General features: G+C 49.2%; 1 protein-coding gene across 1 annotated transcript in view; it reads left to right on the top strand.

The window, feature by feature from the left end:
- Positions 1–14,235, top strand: part of dcc (DCC netrin 1 receptor) — a gene marked incomplete at both ends in the record, with an annotated part of 355,940 nt that overhangs the window by 206,552 nt on the left and 135,153 nt on the right. The window contains one exon of the mRNA XM_079256415.1: positions 6,455–6,504. Within this exon, the coding sequence (XP_079112541.1) occupies positions 6,455–6,504 (50 nt within the window). The remainder of the gene's footprint in view (positions 1–6,454; positions 6,505–14,235) is intronic.

Genomic DNA, 14,235 nt, shown 5'->3' with positions numbered 1-14,235 from the left:
GGTTGGTTGGAGGTTGGGGACGGTGGAGGTCGAGGACAGTTGGAGGTCGGGTTTGGTTTGAAGTTGGGGACGGTTGGAGGTCGGGGACGGTTGGAGGTCGGGGACGGTTGGTGGTCGGGGACGGTTGGAGGTCGGGGATGGTTGGTGGTCGGGGACGGTTGGAGGTCGGGGACGGTTGGAGGTCGAGGACGGTTGGAGGTCGGGTTTGGTTGGAAGTCGGGGACGGTTGGAGGTCGGGGACGGTTGGAGGTCGGGGACGGTTGGAGGTCGAGGACGGTTGGAGGTCGAGGACGGTTGGAGGTCGGGGACGGTTGGAGGTCGAGGACGGTTGGAGGTCGAGGACGGTTGGTGGTCGGGGACGGTTGGAGGTCGGGGACGGTTGGAGGTCGGGGACAGTTTGAAGTTGGGGATGGTTGGAGGTTGGGGACGGTTGGAGGTCGGGGACGGTTGGAAGTTGGGGATGGTTGGTGGTCGGGGACGGTTGGAAGTTGGATATGGTTGGAGGTCGGGGACGATTGGAAGTTGGGGATGGTTGGTGGTTGGGGACGGTTGGAAGTTGGATATGGTTGGAGGTCGGGGACGATTGGAAGTTGGGGATGGTTGGAGGTCGGGGACGGTTGGGAGTCAGGGACGGTTGGAGGTCGGGGACAGTTGGGAGTCAGGGACGGTTGGAGGTCGGGGACGGTTGGAGGTCGGGGACGGTTGGAGGTTGGGGACAGTTGGAAGTCAGGGACGGTTGGAGGTCGGGTTTTTGTTGGAGGTCAGGGACGGTTGGAGGTCGGGTTTTTGTTGGAGGTCAGGGACGGTTGGAGGTCGGGGTTGGTTGGAGGTTGGGGACGGTGGAGGTCGAGGACAGTTGGAGGTCGGGTTTGGTTTGAAGTTGGGGACGGTTGGAGGTCGGGGACGGTTGGAGGTCGGGTTTTTGTTGGAGGTCAGGGACGGTTGGAGGTCGGGGTTGGTTGGAGGTCGGGGACGGTGGAGGTCGAGGACAGTTGGAGGTCGGGTTTGGTTTGAAGTTGGGGACGGTTGGAGGTCGGGGATGGTTGGAGGTCGGGGACGGTTGGTGGTCGGGGACGGTTGGAGGTCGGGGACGGTTGGAGGTCGAGGACGGTTGGAGGTCGAGGACGGTTGGAGGTCGGGGACGGTTGGAGGTCGAGGACGGTTGGAGGTCGAGGACGGTTGGTGGTCGGGGACGGTTGGAGGTCGGGGACGGTTGGAGGTCGGGGACAGTTTGAAGTTGGGGATGGTTGGAGGTTGGGGACGGTTGGAGGTCGGGGACGGTTGGAAGTTGGGGATGGTTGGTGGTCGGGGACGGTTGGAAGTTGGATATGGTTGGAGGTCGGGGACGATTGGAAGTTGGGGATGGTTGGTGGTTGGGGACGGTTGGAAGTTGGATATGGTTGGAGGTCGGGGACGATTGGAAGTTGGGGATGGTTGGAGGTCGGGGACGGTTGGGAGTCAGGGACGGTTGGAGGTCGGGGACAGTTGGGAGTCAGGGACGGTTGGAGGTCGGGGACGGTTGGAGGTCGGGGACGGTTGGAGGTTGGGGACAGTTGGAAGTCAGGGACGGTTGGAGGTCGGGTTTTTGTTGGAGGTCAGGGACGGTTGGAGGTCGGGTTTTTGTTGGAGGTCAGGGACGGTTGGAGGTCGGGGTTGGTTGGAGGTTGGGGACGGTGGAGGTCGAGGACAGTTGGAGGTCGGGTTTGGTTTGAAGTTGGGGACGGTTGGAGGTCGGGGACGGTTGGAGGTCGGGGACGGTTGGTGGTCGGAGACGGTTGGAGGTCGGGGATGGTTGGTGGTCGGGGACGGTTGGAGGTCGGGGACGGTTGGAGGTCGAGGACGGTTGGAGGTCGGGGACGGTTGGAAGTCGGGGACGGTTGGAGGTCAGGGATGGTTGGAAGTCAGGGACGGTTGGAGGTCGGGGACAGTTGGAAGTCAGGGATGGTTGGAGGTCGGGGATGGTTGGAGGTCGGGGACGGTTGGAGGTTGGGGACAGTTGGAAGTCAGGGACGGTTGGAGGTCGGGTTTTTGTTGGAGGTCAGGGACGGTTGGAGGTCGGGGTTGGTTGGAGGTTGGGGACGGTGGAGGTCGAGGACAGTTGGAGGTCGGGTTTGGTTTGAAGTTGGGGACGGTTGGAGGTCGGGGACGGTTGGAGGTCGGGGACGGTTGGTGGTCGGGGACGGTTGGAGGTCGAGGATGGTTGGAGGTCGAGGACGGTGGAGGTCGAGGACAGTTGGAGGTCGGGTTTGGTTTGAAGTTGGGGACGGTTGGAGGTCGGGGACGGTTGGTGGTCGGGGACGGTTGGAGGTCGGGGACGGTTGGAGGTCGAGGACGGTTGGAGGTCGAGGACGGTTGGTGGTCGGGGACAGTTGGAGGTCGGGGACGGTTGGAGGTCGAGGACGGTTGGAGGTCGAGGACGGTTGGTGGTCGGGGACGGTTGGAGGTCGGGGACGGTTGGAGGTCGGGGACAGTTTGAAGTTGGGGATGGTTGGTGGTTGGGGACGGTTGGAAGTTGGGGATGGTTGGAGGTTGGGGACGGTTGGAGGTCGGGAACGGTTGGAAGTTGGGGATGGTTGGTGGTCGGGGACGGTTGGAAGTTGGATATGGTTGGAGGTCGGGGACGATTGGAAGTTGGGGAGGGTTGGTGGTCGGGGACGGTTGGAAGTTGGGGATGGTTGGTGGTCGGGGACGGTTGGAAGTTGGGGATGGTTGGTGGTCGTGGACGTTTGGAAGTTGGGGATGGTTGGTGGTCGGGGACGGTTGGAAGTTGGGGATGGTTGGAGGTCGGGAACGATTGGAAGTTGGGGATGGTTGGTGGTCGGGGACGGTTGGAAGTTGGGGATGGTTGGTGGTCGGGGACGATTGGAAGTTGGGGATGGTTGGTGGTCGGGGACGGTTGGAAGTTGGGGATGGTTGGAGTTAGGGGACGATTGGAAGTTGGGGATGGTTGGTGGTCGGGGACGGTTGGAGGTCGGGGACGGTTGGTGGTCGGGGACGGTTGGAGGTCATGGACGGTTGCCTTCACCTTCCACCTGCCTCCTGTTGAAAGTGAGCAGTTTCTGGATGAACCGATGCTCCAGTCGGGATCATCAAGGCAATCCTTTACGTTTAGACAGCCAATCACTCTACTGAGTTGGCGGCTGCTGACAGATGCTCAGAGAGTTGTGTGGTCAGTAATGAACTCCATGGAGACACTGTGGGGCATTACCAGTCAGCTGTGAATGGTGTGACATCAAGTCAGCTCAGTAGCTCTATGTTGCCATTTTGACACTTTAAAAAGCAGTTTAGGACGTTTTTCAATCATATGGTCCTTTTCATTAGAACCACAACTTTCGTTGCTCTGCAACTACCGACCTACAGACAACACTTCACATAAAAAGGCAGTTTTGTTTCAGGAGCGAGACCCTGGAGTGGCGCGAGGCCCTGTGCTCTCACACAGTGACGGATCTGACTGGGAATGGGCAACTGGAACACAACAGATAGCACTGGAAACAAGATGCAAAGGGGGGCGAGGACGGCAGGTCAGATGGTTGAGTCCCAGTGACAATGGAGTCGGACCAGAGGGAAGACGTAGACTTGACTTTACTGATCCCTCTGGGATGACTCCGAAAGGTAAATTACAATTTCCAGCAGCAAAAAGGAAAAGGAACATCACATAAACATGAAATAAATACAAAATAAACACATAGAAAATAAAAAATAATTACAAATGAAACAAACAATAATTAAACAACTGACAGACAGACAGAGGAGTCTGTCTGTCAGCTCTCCCAGCAGAGAATCCCAGCAGTTCCCCGTTAGCATCTGGTGCTAGGTGGTTCAGCCATGTTTCTGTAAAGATGAACAAGCAGCTCTCCCTGTAGTTTTGTTGGTGGATCAATGCAGATATCTCATCCATCTTGTTAGGCAAGGAGTTCACATTCCCCATGATGACGGAGGGAATCGATGATTTGTAACACCTCTGATTTTCTGCTAGCTCAGCCTTTAGCTTAGCCCTAGCCTTGTAGCTTTGAGGTTGTCTCCTCTGCTCCGCCGGGATGGGGTGTTGTATCCCGGCTCGTCCCTTTGATCGCAGAGCCAGTAGTTCCTCCCATGAATAAGTGAGGAAACTGGCTCTTGGTTGCATTTTAAAGTTGAACACACCCAATATCTTTGCAATAATAGTAAAAGAAAATAGAACAATGAGGTTTAAAAGGGTTGAAAAGAGCTGAAAGTTGGAAAGCTACTGGAAAGGCAGCTGCCTCCACATCGCCATGGCAACTAGGGCGTAACTGACCTGAGAGATAAGATCATGGCTAAGATGAGAGCCTGATAACCCCAACACCCACTAGTGAGAATTTGTGCAACACCTCCTCCTCTGCCTGTCTGCTAGCTGATGTGAATGTACGATCCCTCCTGCAATCTTCACTAGAAACCAATGAGCTGATATACAGTACAGCAACACTGATTCTGGAGAAGCTCGGTCGACGTAACATCAATATGAAGGGCAAGAAGGAGGCTCCATGGAAGAGAAGGTAAAGCCAAAATCAAGAACTCAAGCGAAGTTAGCCATCTGTCAGAAATCCAGAAAGGGATACAGAGGAGGTACAGCCAGACCTCCATACCTGAGGCTCTGGAAACTGCCAAACAAAGACTTCAAGCATTGGCTGCAAGACTGAGGAGACACACAAGAGAAATAGCGGCTAGGCTAATAAACCATCAGTTCTGGACTAACCCAGCTGAGGTGTACTCCCAGTGGCAGGGTAATACCACATAAGTTAAAAGGAAAGAAATGAATGACTCACACATGAATCCCGGAATGCCTGAAGTTTTACAATATCAATGGCTGTCTAAGAGCCTTCATTGCAAACTCAATATTACACAACAGAAAAACAAAACAAACCACAAACACCGAATCAACTCAGTGTGGAGTCAGACTTGAAACAGCTTCTTCTGGCCATCATGACCTCAGCTTGTCATTCAAGCAAGACCTGAAAAACAGTGAAATCATCAAGTCATAACCTGTACTGCCCACAAGTACTGTTTTTTTAAAGGAATAAAATATTAAAGAAAACAAACCAATCATTTCATTCCATTTCCAAAGCACGCTGGAGAGACCACCGTACCCTCTGAGACTAAATCCAGTCATTTCTTCTCCTCTCTTTCATCATTGATCAGATGTCCGCATCACGCTCACTAGTTTAAGTCTGATGATTAAATAAATTAGTACATTTTGATGGTATACGGACATGGCTCATTTGGTTGAGCTTCTTGTCTTGTGACCTGATGGTCAGTTGTTGGCGTCCTGCTCCCCTACTCTGCTGCAGCCCCGAGGAGGACTCCTCGCTGAGGGCCGGTCCCAAGCCCAGATAAATGCAGAGAGTTACATCAGCAAGGACATCTGCCGTTCAATGTGCCAGTTCACCCGAGTGATGGTTTGCTGTGGAGACCCCTGGCGACCAGGCCGAAAGGAAACAACAGCAGTCTTTTATGTTCTATCCCTTTTGTTCTGCCTCGAAACGTTGATCAGATCATCATCTGAACGACGAGTAAAGGGGAAAAGGTGAACCTGCAGCTGATGATGGAGAAAGGAGCTACCTCCCACCAAGCAGGTTCTGTTTGTTTATCGGTTTGTCTGTTCGTGTTCGAGATAACTCAGAAAGTTATGGACGGATTTTCGTGAAATTTTCAGCACTTGTTGGAAATGTGAAGAGGAAGAAGTGATTTAGTTTTATACCCAGATCACCGTTTGGATCCTGGAACTTTTTAAAGGATTTTGTAACATTGTGCTTGGTGGAGGTTTGTGCTCTCTGAGAGCTTTTCTAGTAAATCTAAAACCTAAACTAATCTTTACAATGTCACCAATTCTTTCAGGATTAATGTTGTATTTAAAGAACATTTTTGACTGTTTTAGAGAACAGATTGATGCTTTTTCACATTCCTCTCAGAAGGTACTGTGTGCCAACATGTTTTATACAACCAATCGAAAAGGAAGATTAAATTAATAAACCTCTGAATAAATTTCTAATGCAGACTTTTCTAGCGGTCACCCGACGATGGGCGCCCGCAGAGATGAACTGAGAGGAGAAACAACTGAGGCACATCTCAGAACTAACCACTGTAAAGAACACCTGCTTCATTTGACTGCTTTTTCTCCATTGATGGCTAACTTTGTCTCTTATCTGTTCTTGTTGCGATGTTAAAGTTTAACACAGTTCAAACCAAAGGTCCGGCATGTATACCCTGACTAGTTTAAGTGATTTTTGAAAAGTAACGCTGTTGTTAAGGAATATAAATGTATTATAAGATTGGAAAGAAGAGGAACTCTTGCTGTTGAGGTCTGCTGATTTCCAGAGTACAGCAGAGATATGGTGGCGTCCCTGTCGGCCATTTTTCTGCAGTTGGGTGCCTCTTGAAGCCTTTTTGTTCCACGTTGAGATGTTCATTTATCCAACATTTCTCTTTGTCTCTGCAGTGCCCGGTGGTCCTCCTCAGAACATCACCTTGGAGGTCGTCCTGTCCCGGGTAAGCCTGAGAATCCACCTTCCTAGTGTCCTTCAAAAGCACGCATTAGCTCCACTTGTCCACGGTGTCGCCTACATGGGGGGGGGGCCTACATGGCCACGCCCCCCACCGTGCTGCTGTCGCCTGAAACAGTTCTGGGATCCTGCAGAGGAGCACGACTGCCTTCTGGGTAACGTGCCCCATGGTTTCCCATCGACAGACATGTAGACCTCCCATTAAACATCCATGCATGAATTTATATCAGAGCGGGACGAGGACCGGTTCTAGAGCGGGACCGGTGACCCCGCCATGGACCGGTTCTAGAGCGGGACGTGGACCGGTTCTAGAGCGGGACCGGTGACCCCGCCATGGACCGGTTCTAGAGCGGGACGTGGACCGGTTCTAGAGCGGGACCAGTGACCCCGGCGTGGACTGGCGGGACGAGGACTGGTTCTAAAGCGGGACCGGTGACCTGGCCGTGGACTGGTTCTAGAGCGGGACCGGTGACCCCGCAGTTGACCGGTTCTAGAACGGGATGAAGACCGGTTCTAAAGCGGGAGTGGTGACCTGGCTGTGGACCGGTTCTAGAGCGGGACCAGTGACCCCGCCATGGACTGGTTCTAGAGCGCGACATGGACCGGGTCTAGAGCGGGACCGGTGACCCCGGCGTGGACTGGCAGGACGAGGACTGGTTCTAAAGTGGGACCGGTGACCTGGCCGTGGACCGGTTCTAGAGCGGGACCAGTGACCCTGCCATGGACTGGTTCTAGAGCGGGACCAGTGACCCCGCCATGGACTGGTTCTAGAGCGCGACATGGACCGGGTCTAGAGCGGGACCGGTGACCCCGGCGTGGACTGGCAGGACGAGGACTGGTTCTAAAGTGGGACCGGTGACCTGGCCGTGGACCGGTTCTAGAGCGGGACCAGTGACCCTGCCATGGACTGGTTCTAGAGCGGGACCGGTGACCCCGTCATGGACCGGTTCTAGAGCGGGAAGTGGACCGGTTCTAGAGCGGGACCGGTGACCCCGGCGTGGACTGGCGGGACAAGGACTGGCGGGACGAGGACTGGTTCTAAAGCGGGACCGGTGACCTGGCCGTGGACTGGTTCTAGAGCGGGACCAGTGACCCCGGCATGGACTGGTTCTAGAGCGGGACCGGTGACAGGGGAGTCAGCGTGAAGCAGGTGGTGGATCTGCACACCCTGAACTCGTCATACCGGCGGACTTTCAGACCCTGGACGTGACTGCTAGCGGTTTATTCTGACACTCAGTGGAACCATGACAGGAACATAAATCAGGAGGTTTTCTCCACTGATCTGACCTCGTTTCACTGATTGATGACCATCTACGTCCATTTTCCTGCCGGTTCTCTACAAGCTGCTCATTTACCCGACTTTACACTCCGAGTCTCTAAACTGATGTTGGTTGTCATGAACAGACACATAATTGTTCTGCTGGAGTGGACCAGTGGGTCAGGTATCCTGGACCTTGCAGGACCTTTTCCCAGATGCTGTTTTAGGAGAACAGAGGGTCACCTCACTGGAAAGGAAGTCATTCATTTCATTTAAGAGTTGCTGATTAGCTCCAGGTTTCTGTGGCTGTCTTCAGGCTCTGGGAAAACACTGCAGGACCAGTCCTGCAGGCATCATCAGGTATCACAGCAAGGAGAAGCCTTGTTAGCATGTCTAGCTGCTAGCTAGGACTTGTTCCATCCTCCACAACTTTCTTGGAACCACACATTTTAACCCTGTGGGAGCAGATGTCCCACGGACAAGACCCCGTTCTTCCCTCAGTCTCCCATCCATCTGTCCCGTCTGTCTGTCCCGTCCATCTGTCCCGTCCATCTGTCCCTTCCATCTGTCCCTTCCCTCAGTCTCCTGTCCGTCTGTTCCGTCCATCTGTCCCTTCCATCTGTCCCTTCCCTCAGTCTCCCGTCCGTCTGTCCCGTCTGTCTGTCCCTTCCATCTGTCCCTTCCCTCAGTCTCCCGTCCGTCTGTCCCGTCTGTCTGTCCCTTCCATCTGTCCCTTCCCTCAGACTCCCATCCGTCTGTCCCTTCCCTCAGTCTCCTGTCCATCTGTCCCGTCCATCTGTCCCGTCCGTCTGTCCCGTCCGTCTGTCCCTTCCATCTGTCCCATCCATCTGTCCCTTCCCTCAGTCTCCTGTCCATCTGTCCCGTCCGTCTGTCCCTTCCATCTGTCCCTTCCCTCAGTCTCCTGTCCATCTGTCCCTTCCATCTGTCTCCTCTCCGTCTGTCCCCTCCATCTGTCCCTTCCAAATGTCTCCTCTCCATCTGTCCCTTCCGTCTGTCCCATCCATCTGTCCCTTCCGTCTGTCCCTTCCCTCAGTCTTCCAGTGAAGCAGTACTCCAGTAGTAGTAGACCAGTGAACCAGTAGACCAGTAGACACGTAAACCAGTAAACCAGGACTCCAGTAGACAAGTAAACCAGTTAACCAGTAGATCACAAAACAAGTAGACCAGTAGACCATTAAACAAGTAGACCAGTAAACTAGTAGAACAGTAAACAAGTAGACCAGTAAACCAGTCGACCAGTAGACAAGTGAATCAGTAAACCATTACTCCAGTAGACCAGTAGACCAGTAAACTAGTAAACCAGTAGACCAGTAAACCAGTAGACCAGTAAACTAGTAAGCCAGTAAACCAGTAGACAAGTAAACAAGTAGACCAGTAGACAAGTAAACCAGTAAACTAGTAAACCAGTAAACCACTAGACGAGTAAACAAGTAGACCAGTAGACCAGTAAACCAGTAGACCACTAAACAAGTAGACCAGTAAACAAGTAGACCAGTAAACTAGTAAACCAGTAGACCAGTAAACCAGTAGACCAGTAAACTAGTAAGCCAGTAAACCAGTAGACAAGTAAACAAGTAGACCAGTAGACAAGTAAACCAGTAAACTAGTAAACCAGTGAACCACTAGACGAGTAAACAAGTAGACCAGTAGACCAGTAAACCAGTAGACCACTAAACAAGTAGACCAACAGACCAGTGAACCAGTAGACCAGTAAACTAGTGAACCAGTAGATCAGTAAACCAGTAGACAAGTAAACCAGTAAACTAGTAAACCAGTAGACGAGTAAACAAGTAGACCAGTAGATCAGTAAACGAGTAGACCAGTAAGCAAGTAGACCAGTAAACAAGTAGACCAGTAAACCAGTAGACCAGTAGTAAAGTGAATCAGTAAACCATTACTCCAGTAGACCAGTAGACCAGTAAACTAGGAAACCAGTAGACCAGTAGACCAGTAAACCAGTAGACCAGTAGACCAGTAAAGAAGTAGACCAGTAAAGAAGTAGACCAGTAGACCAGTAAACAAGTAGACCAGTAGACAAGTAAACCAGTAAACTAGTAAACCAGTAAACCACTAGAGGAGTAAACAAGTAGACTAGTAGACAAGTAAACCAGTAAACCACTAGACGAGTAAACAAGTAGACCAGTAGACCAGTAAACCAGTAGACCACTAAACAAGTAGACCAGTAAACAAGTAGACCAGTAAACTACTAGACCAGCAGACCAGTAAACCAGTAAACCAGTAACCCAGTAGACCAGTAAATCAGTAGACCAGTAGAACAGTAAAGAAGTAGACCAGTAGATCAGTAAACAAGTAGACCAGTAAACCAGTAGACCAGTTAACAAGTAGACCAGTAGAACAGTAAACCAGTAAACCAGTAGACCAGTAAACCAGTAGACCAGTGGACCAGTAGACCAGTAAACAAGTAGACCAGTAGACCAGTAGACCAGTAAACCAGTAGACCAGTAAACAGGTAGACCAGTAAACAAGTAGACCAGGAAACAAGTAGACCAGTCAACCAGTAAACCAGTAGACCAGTAAACCGGCAAACCAGTAGACCAGTAAACCGGCAAACCAGTAGACCAGTAAAACACTAAACCAAGAGACAGGTAAACCAGTAAACCAGTACTCCAGTAGACCAGTAAACTAGTACACTGGTAAATCAGTAAACCAGTACTCCAGTAAACCAGTACTCCAGTAGACCAGTAAACTAGTACACCGGTAAATCAGTAAACCAGTAGACCAGTAGACAAGTAAACCAGTAAACCAGGACTCCAGTAGACCAGTAAACCAGTAACCCAGTAAACCTAGTATACCACTGAATAAGTAGACCAGTAGACCAGTAAAGAAGTAGACCAGTAAACCAGTAGACCAGTAAACAAGTAGACCAGTAAACCAGTAGACCAGTAGTAAAGTGAATCAGTAAACCATTACTCCAGTAGACCAGTAAACTAGTAAACCACTAGACCAGTAAACCAGTAGACCAATAGACAAGTAAACCAGTAAACTAGTAAACCAGTAAACCAGTAGACAAGTAAACAAGTAGACCAGTAAACAAGTAGACCAGTAGACAATTAGACCAGTAAACTAGTAGACCAGCAGACCAGTAAACCATGTAAACAAGTAGACCAGTAAACCAGTGGACCAGTAGACCAGTAAACAAGTAGACCAGTAGACCAGTGAACCAGCAGACCAGTAAACAGGTAGACCAGTAAACAAGTAGACCAGGAAACAAGTAGACCAGTCAACCAGTGAACCAGTAGACCAGTAAACCGGCAAACCAGTAGACCAGTAAACCGGCAAACCAGTAGACCAGTAAAACACTAAACCAAGAGACAAGTAAACCAGTAAACCAGTACTCCAGTAGACCAGTAAACTAGTACACCGGTAAATCAGTAAACCAGTAAACCAGTAAACCAGTACTCCAGTAGACCAGTAAACTAGTACACCGGTAAATCAGTAAACCAGTAGACAAGTAAACCAGTAAACCAGGACTCCAGTAGACAAGCAAACCAGTAACCCAGTAAACCTAGTATACCACTGAATAAGTAGACCAGTAGACCAGTAAAGAAGTAGACCAGTAAACCAGTAGACCAGTAAACAAGTAGACCAGTAAACCAGTAGACCAGTAGTAAAGTGAATCAGTAAACCATTACTCCAGTAGACCAGTAAACTAGTAAACCACTAGACCAGTAAACCAGTAGACCAAAAGACAAGTAAACCAGTAAACTAGTAAACCAGTAGACAAGTAAACAAGTAGACCAGTAAAGAAGTAGACCAGTAAACCAGTAGACCAGTAAACAAGTAGACCGGTAAACCAGTAGACCAGTAGTAAAGTGAATCAGTAAACCATTACTCCAGTAGACCAGTAAACTAGTAAACCACTAGACCAGTAAACCAGTAGACCAATAGACAAGTAAACCAGTAAACTAGTAAACCAGTAAACCAGTAGACAAGTAAACAAGTAGACCAGTAAACAAGTAGACCAGTAGACAATTAGACCAGTAAACTAGTAGACCAGCAGACCAGTAAACCAGTAAACAAGTAGACCAGTGAACCAGTAGACCAATAGACAAGTAAACCAGTAAACTAGTAAACCAGTAAACTAGTAAACCAGTAAACCAGTAGACAAGTAAACAAGTAGACCAGTAAACAAGTAGACCAGTAGACAATTAGACCAGTAAACTAGTAGACCAGCAGACCAGTAAACCAGTAAACAAGTAGACCAGTAGACCAGTAAACAAGTAGACCAGTAGACCAGTAGACCAGTAAACCAGTAGACCAGTAAACAGGTAGACCAGTAAACAAGTAGACCAGGAAACAAGTAGACCAGTCAACCAGTGAACCAGTAGACCAGTAAACCGGCAAACCAGTAGACCAGTAAACCGGCAAACCAGTAGACCAGTAAAACACTAAACCAAGAGACAAGTAAACCAGTAAACCAGTACTCCAGTGGACCAGTAAACTAGTACACCGGTAAATCAGTAAACCAGTAGACCAGTAGACAAGTAAACCAGTAAACCAGGACTCCAGTAGACAAGCAAACCAGTAACCCAGTAAACCTAGTATACCACTGAATAAGTAGACCAGTAGACCAGTAAAGAAGTAGACCAGTAAACCAGTAGACCAGTAAACAAGTAGACCAGTAAACCAGTAGACCAGTAGTAAAGTGAATCAGTAAACCATTACTCCAGTAGACCAGTAAACTAGTAAACCACTAGACCAGTAAACCAGTAGACCAATAGACAAGTAAACCAGTAAACTAGTAAACCAGTAAACCACTAGACGAGTAAACAAGTAGACCAGTAGACAAGTAAACCAGTAAACTAGTAAACCAGTAAACCACTAGACGAGTAAACAAGTAGACCAGTAGACCAGTAAACCAGTAGACCACTAAACAAGTAGACCAGTAAACAAGTAGACCAGTAAACTACTAGACCAGCAGACCAGTAAACCAGTAAACCAGTAACCCAGTAGACCAGTAAATCAGTAGACCAGTAGAACAGTAAAGAAGTAGACCAGTAGATCAGTAAACAAGTAGACCAGTAAACCAGTAGACCAGTAAACAAGTAGACCAGTAGAACAGTAAACCAGTAAACCAGTAGACCAGTAAACCAGTAGACCAGTGGACCAGTAGACCAGTAAACAAGTAGACCAGTAGACCAGTAGACCAGTAAACCAGTAGACCAGTAAACAGGTAGACCAGTAAACAAGTAGACCAGGAAACAAGTAGACCAGTCAACCAGTAAACCAGTAGACCAGTAAACCGGCAAACCAGTAGACCAGTAAACCGGCAAACCAGTAGACCAGTAAAACACTAAACCAAGAGACAAGTAAACCAGTAAACCAGTACTCCAGTGGACCAGTAAACTAGTACTCCGGTAAATCAGTAAACCAGTAGACCAGTAGACAAGTAAACCAGTAAACCAGGACTCCAGTAGACAAGCAAACCAGTAACCCAGTAAACCTAGTATACCACTGAATAAGTAGACCAGTAGACCAGTAAAGAAGTAGACCAGTAAACCAGTAGACCAGTAGTAAAGTGAATCAGTAAACCATTACTCCAGTAGACCAGTAAACTAGTAAACCACTAGACCAGTGAACCAGTAGACCAATAGACAAGTAAACCAGTAAACTAGTAAACCAGTAAACCAGTACACAAGTAAACAAGTAGACCAGTAAACAAGTAGACCAGTAGACAATTAGACCAGTAAACTAGTAGACCAGCAGACCAGTAAACCAGTAAACAAGTAGACCAGTGAACCAGTAGACCAATAGACAAGTAAACCAGTAAACTAGTAAACCAGTAAACCAGTAGACAAGTAAACAAGTAGACCAGTAAACAAGTTGACCAGTAGACAATTAGACCAGTAAACTAGTAGACCAGCAGACCAGTAAACCAGTAAACAAGTAGACCAGTAAACCAGTGGACCAGTAGACCAGTAAACAAGTGGACCAGTAGACCAGTAGACCAGTAAACCAGTAGACCAGTAAACAGGTAGACCAGTAAACAAGTAGACCAGGAAACAAGTAGACCAGTCAACCAGTAAACCAGTAGACCAGTAAACCGGCAAACCAGTAGACCAGTAAACCGGCAAACCAGTAGACCAGTAAAACACTAAACCAAGAGACAAGTAAACCAGTAAACCAGTACTCCAGTAGACCAGTAAACTAGTACACCGGTAAATCAGTAAACCAGTAGACCAGTAGACAAGTAAACCAGTAAACCAGGACTCCAGTAGACAAGCAAACCAGTAACCCAGTAAACCTAGTATACCACTGACCAGTAAACAAGTAGACCGGTAGACAATTAGACCAGTAAACTAGTAGACCAGCAGACCAGTAAACCAGTAAACAAGTAGACCAGTGAACCAGTAGACCAGTAGACCAGTAAACCAGTAGACCAGTAGAACAGTAAAGAAGTAGACCAGTTACGGATAG

Source organism: Telmatherina bonti (genome assembly GCF_933228915.1).
Source record: "Telmatherina bonti genome assembly, chromosome: 17".
In the NCBI taxonomy this organism is placed as follows: Eukaryota; Metazoa; Chordata; class Actinopteri; order Atheriniformes; family Telmatherinidae; genus Telmatherina; species Telmatherina bonti.
Note: the sequence above shows the minus strand (reverse complement) of the source record. Positions and strands in the feature narration are given on the sequence as shown.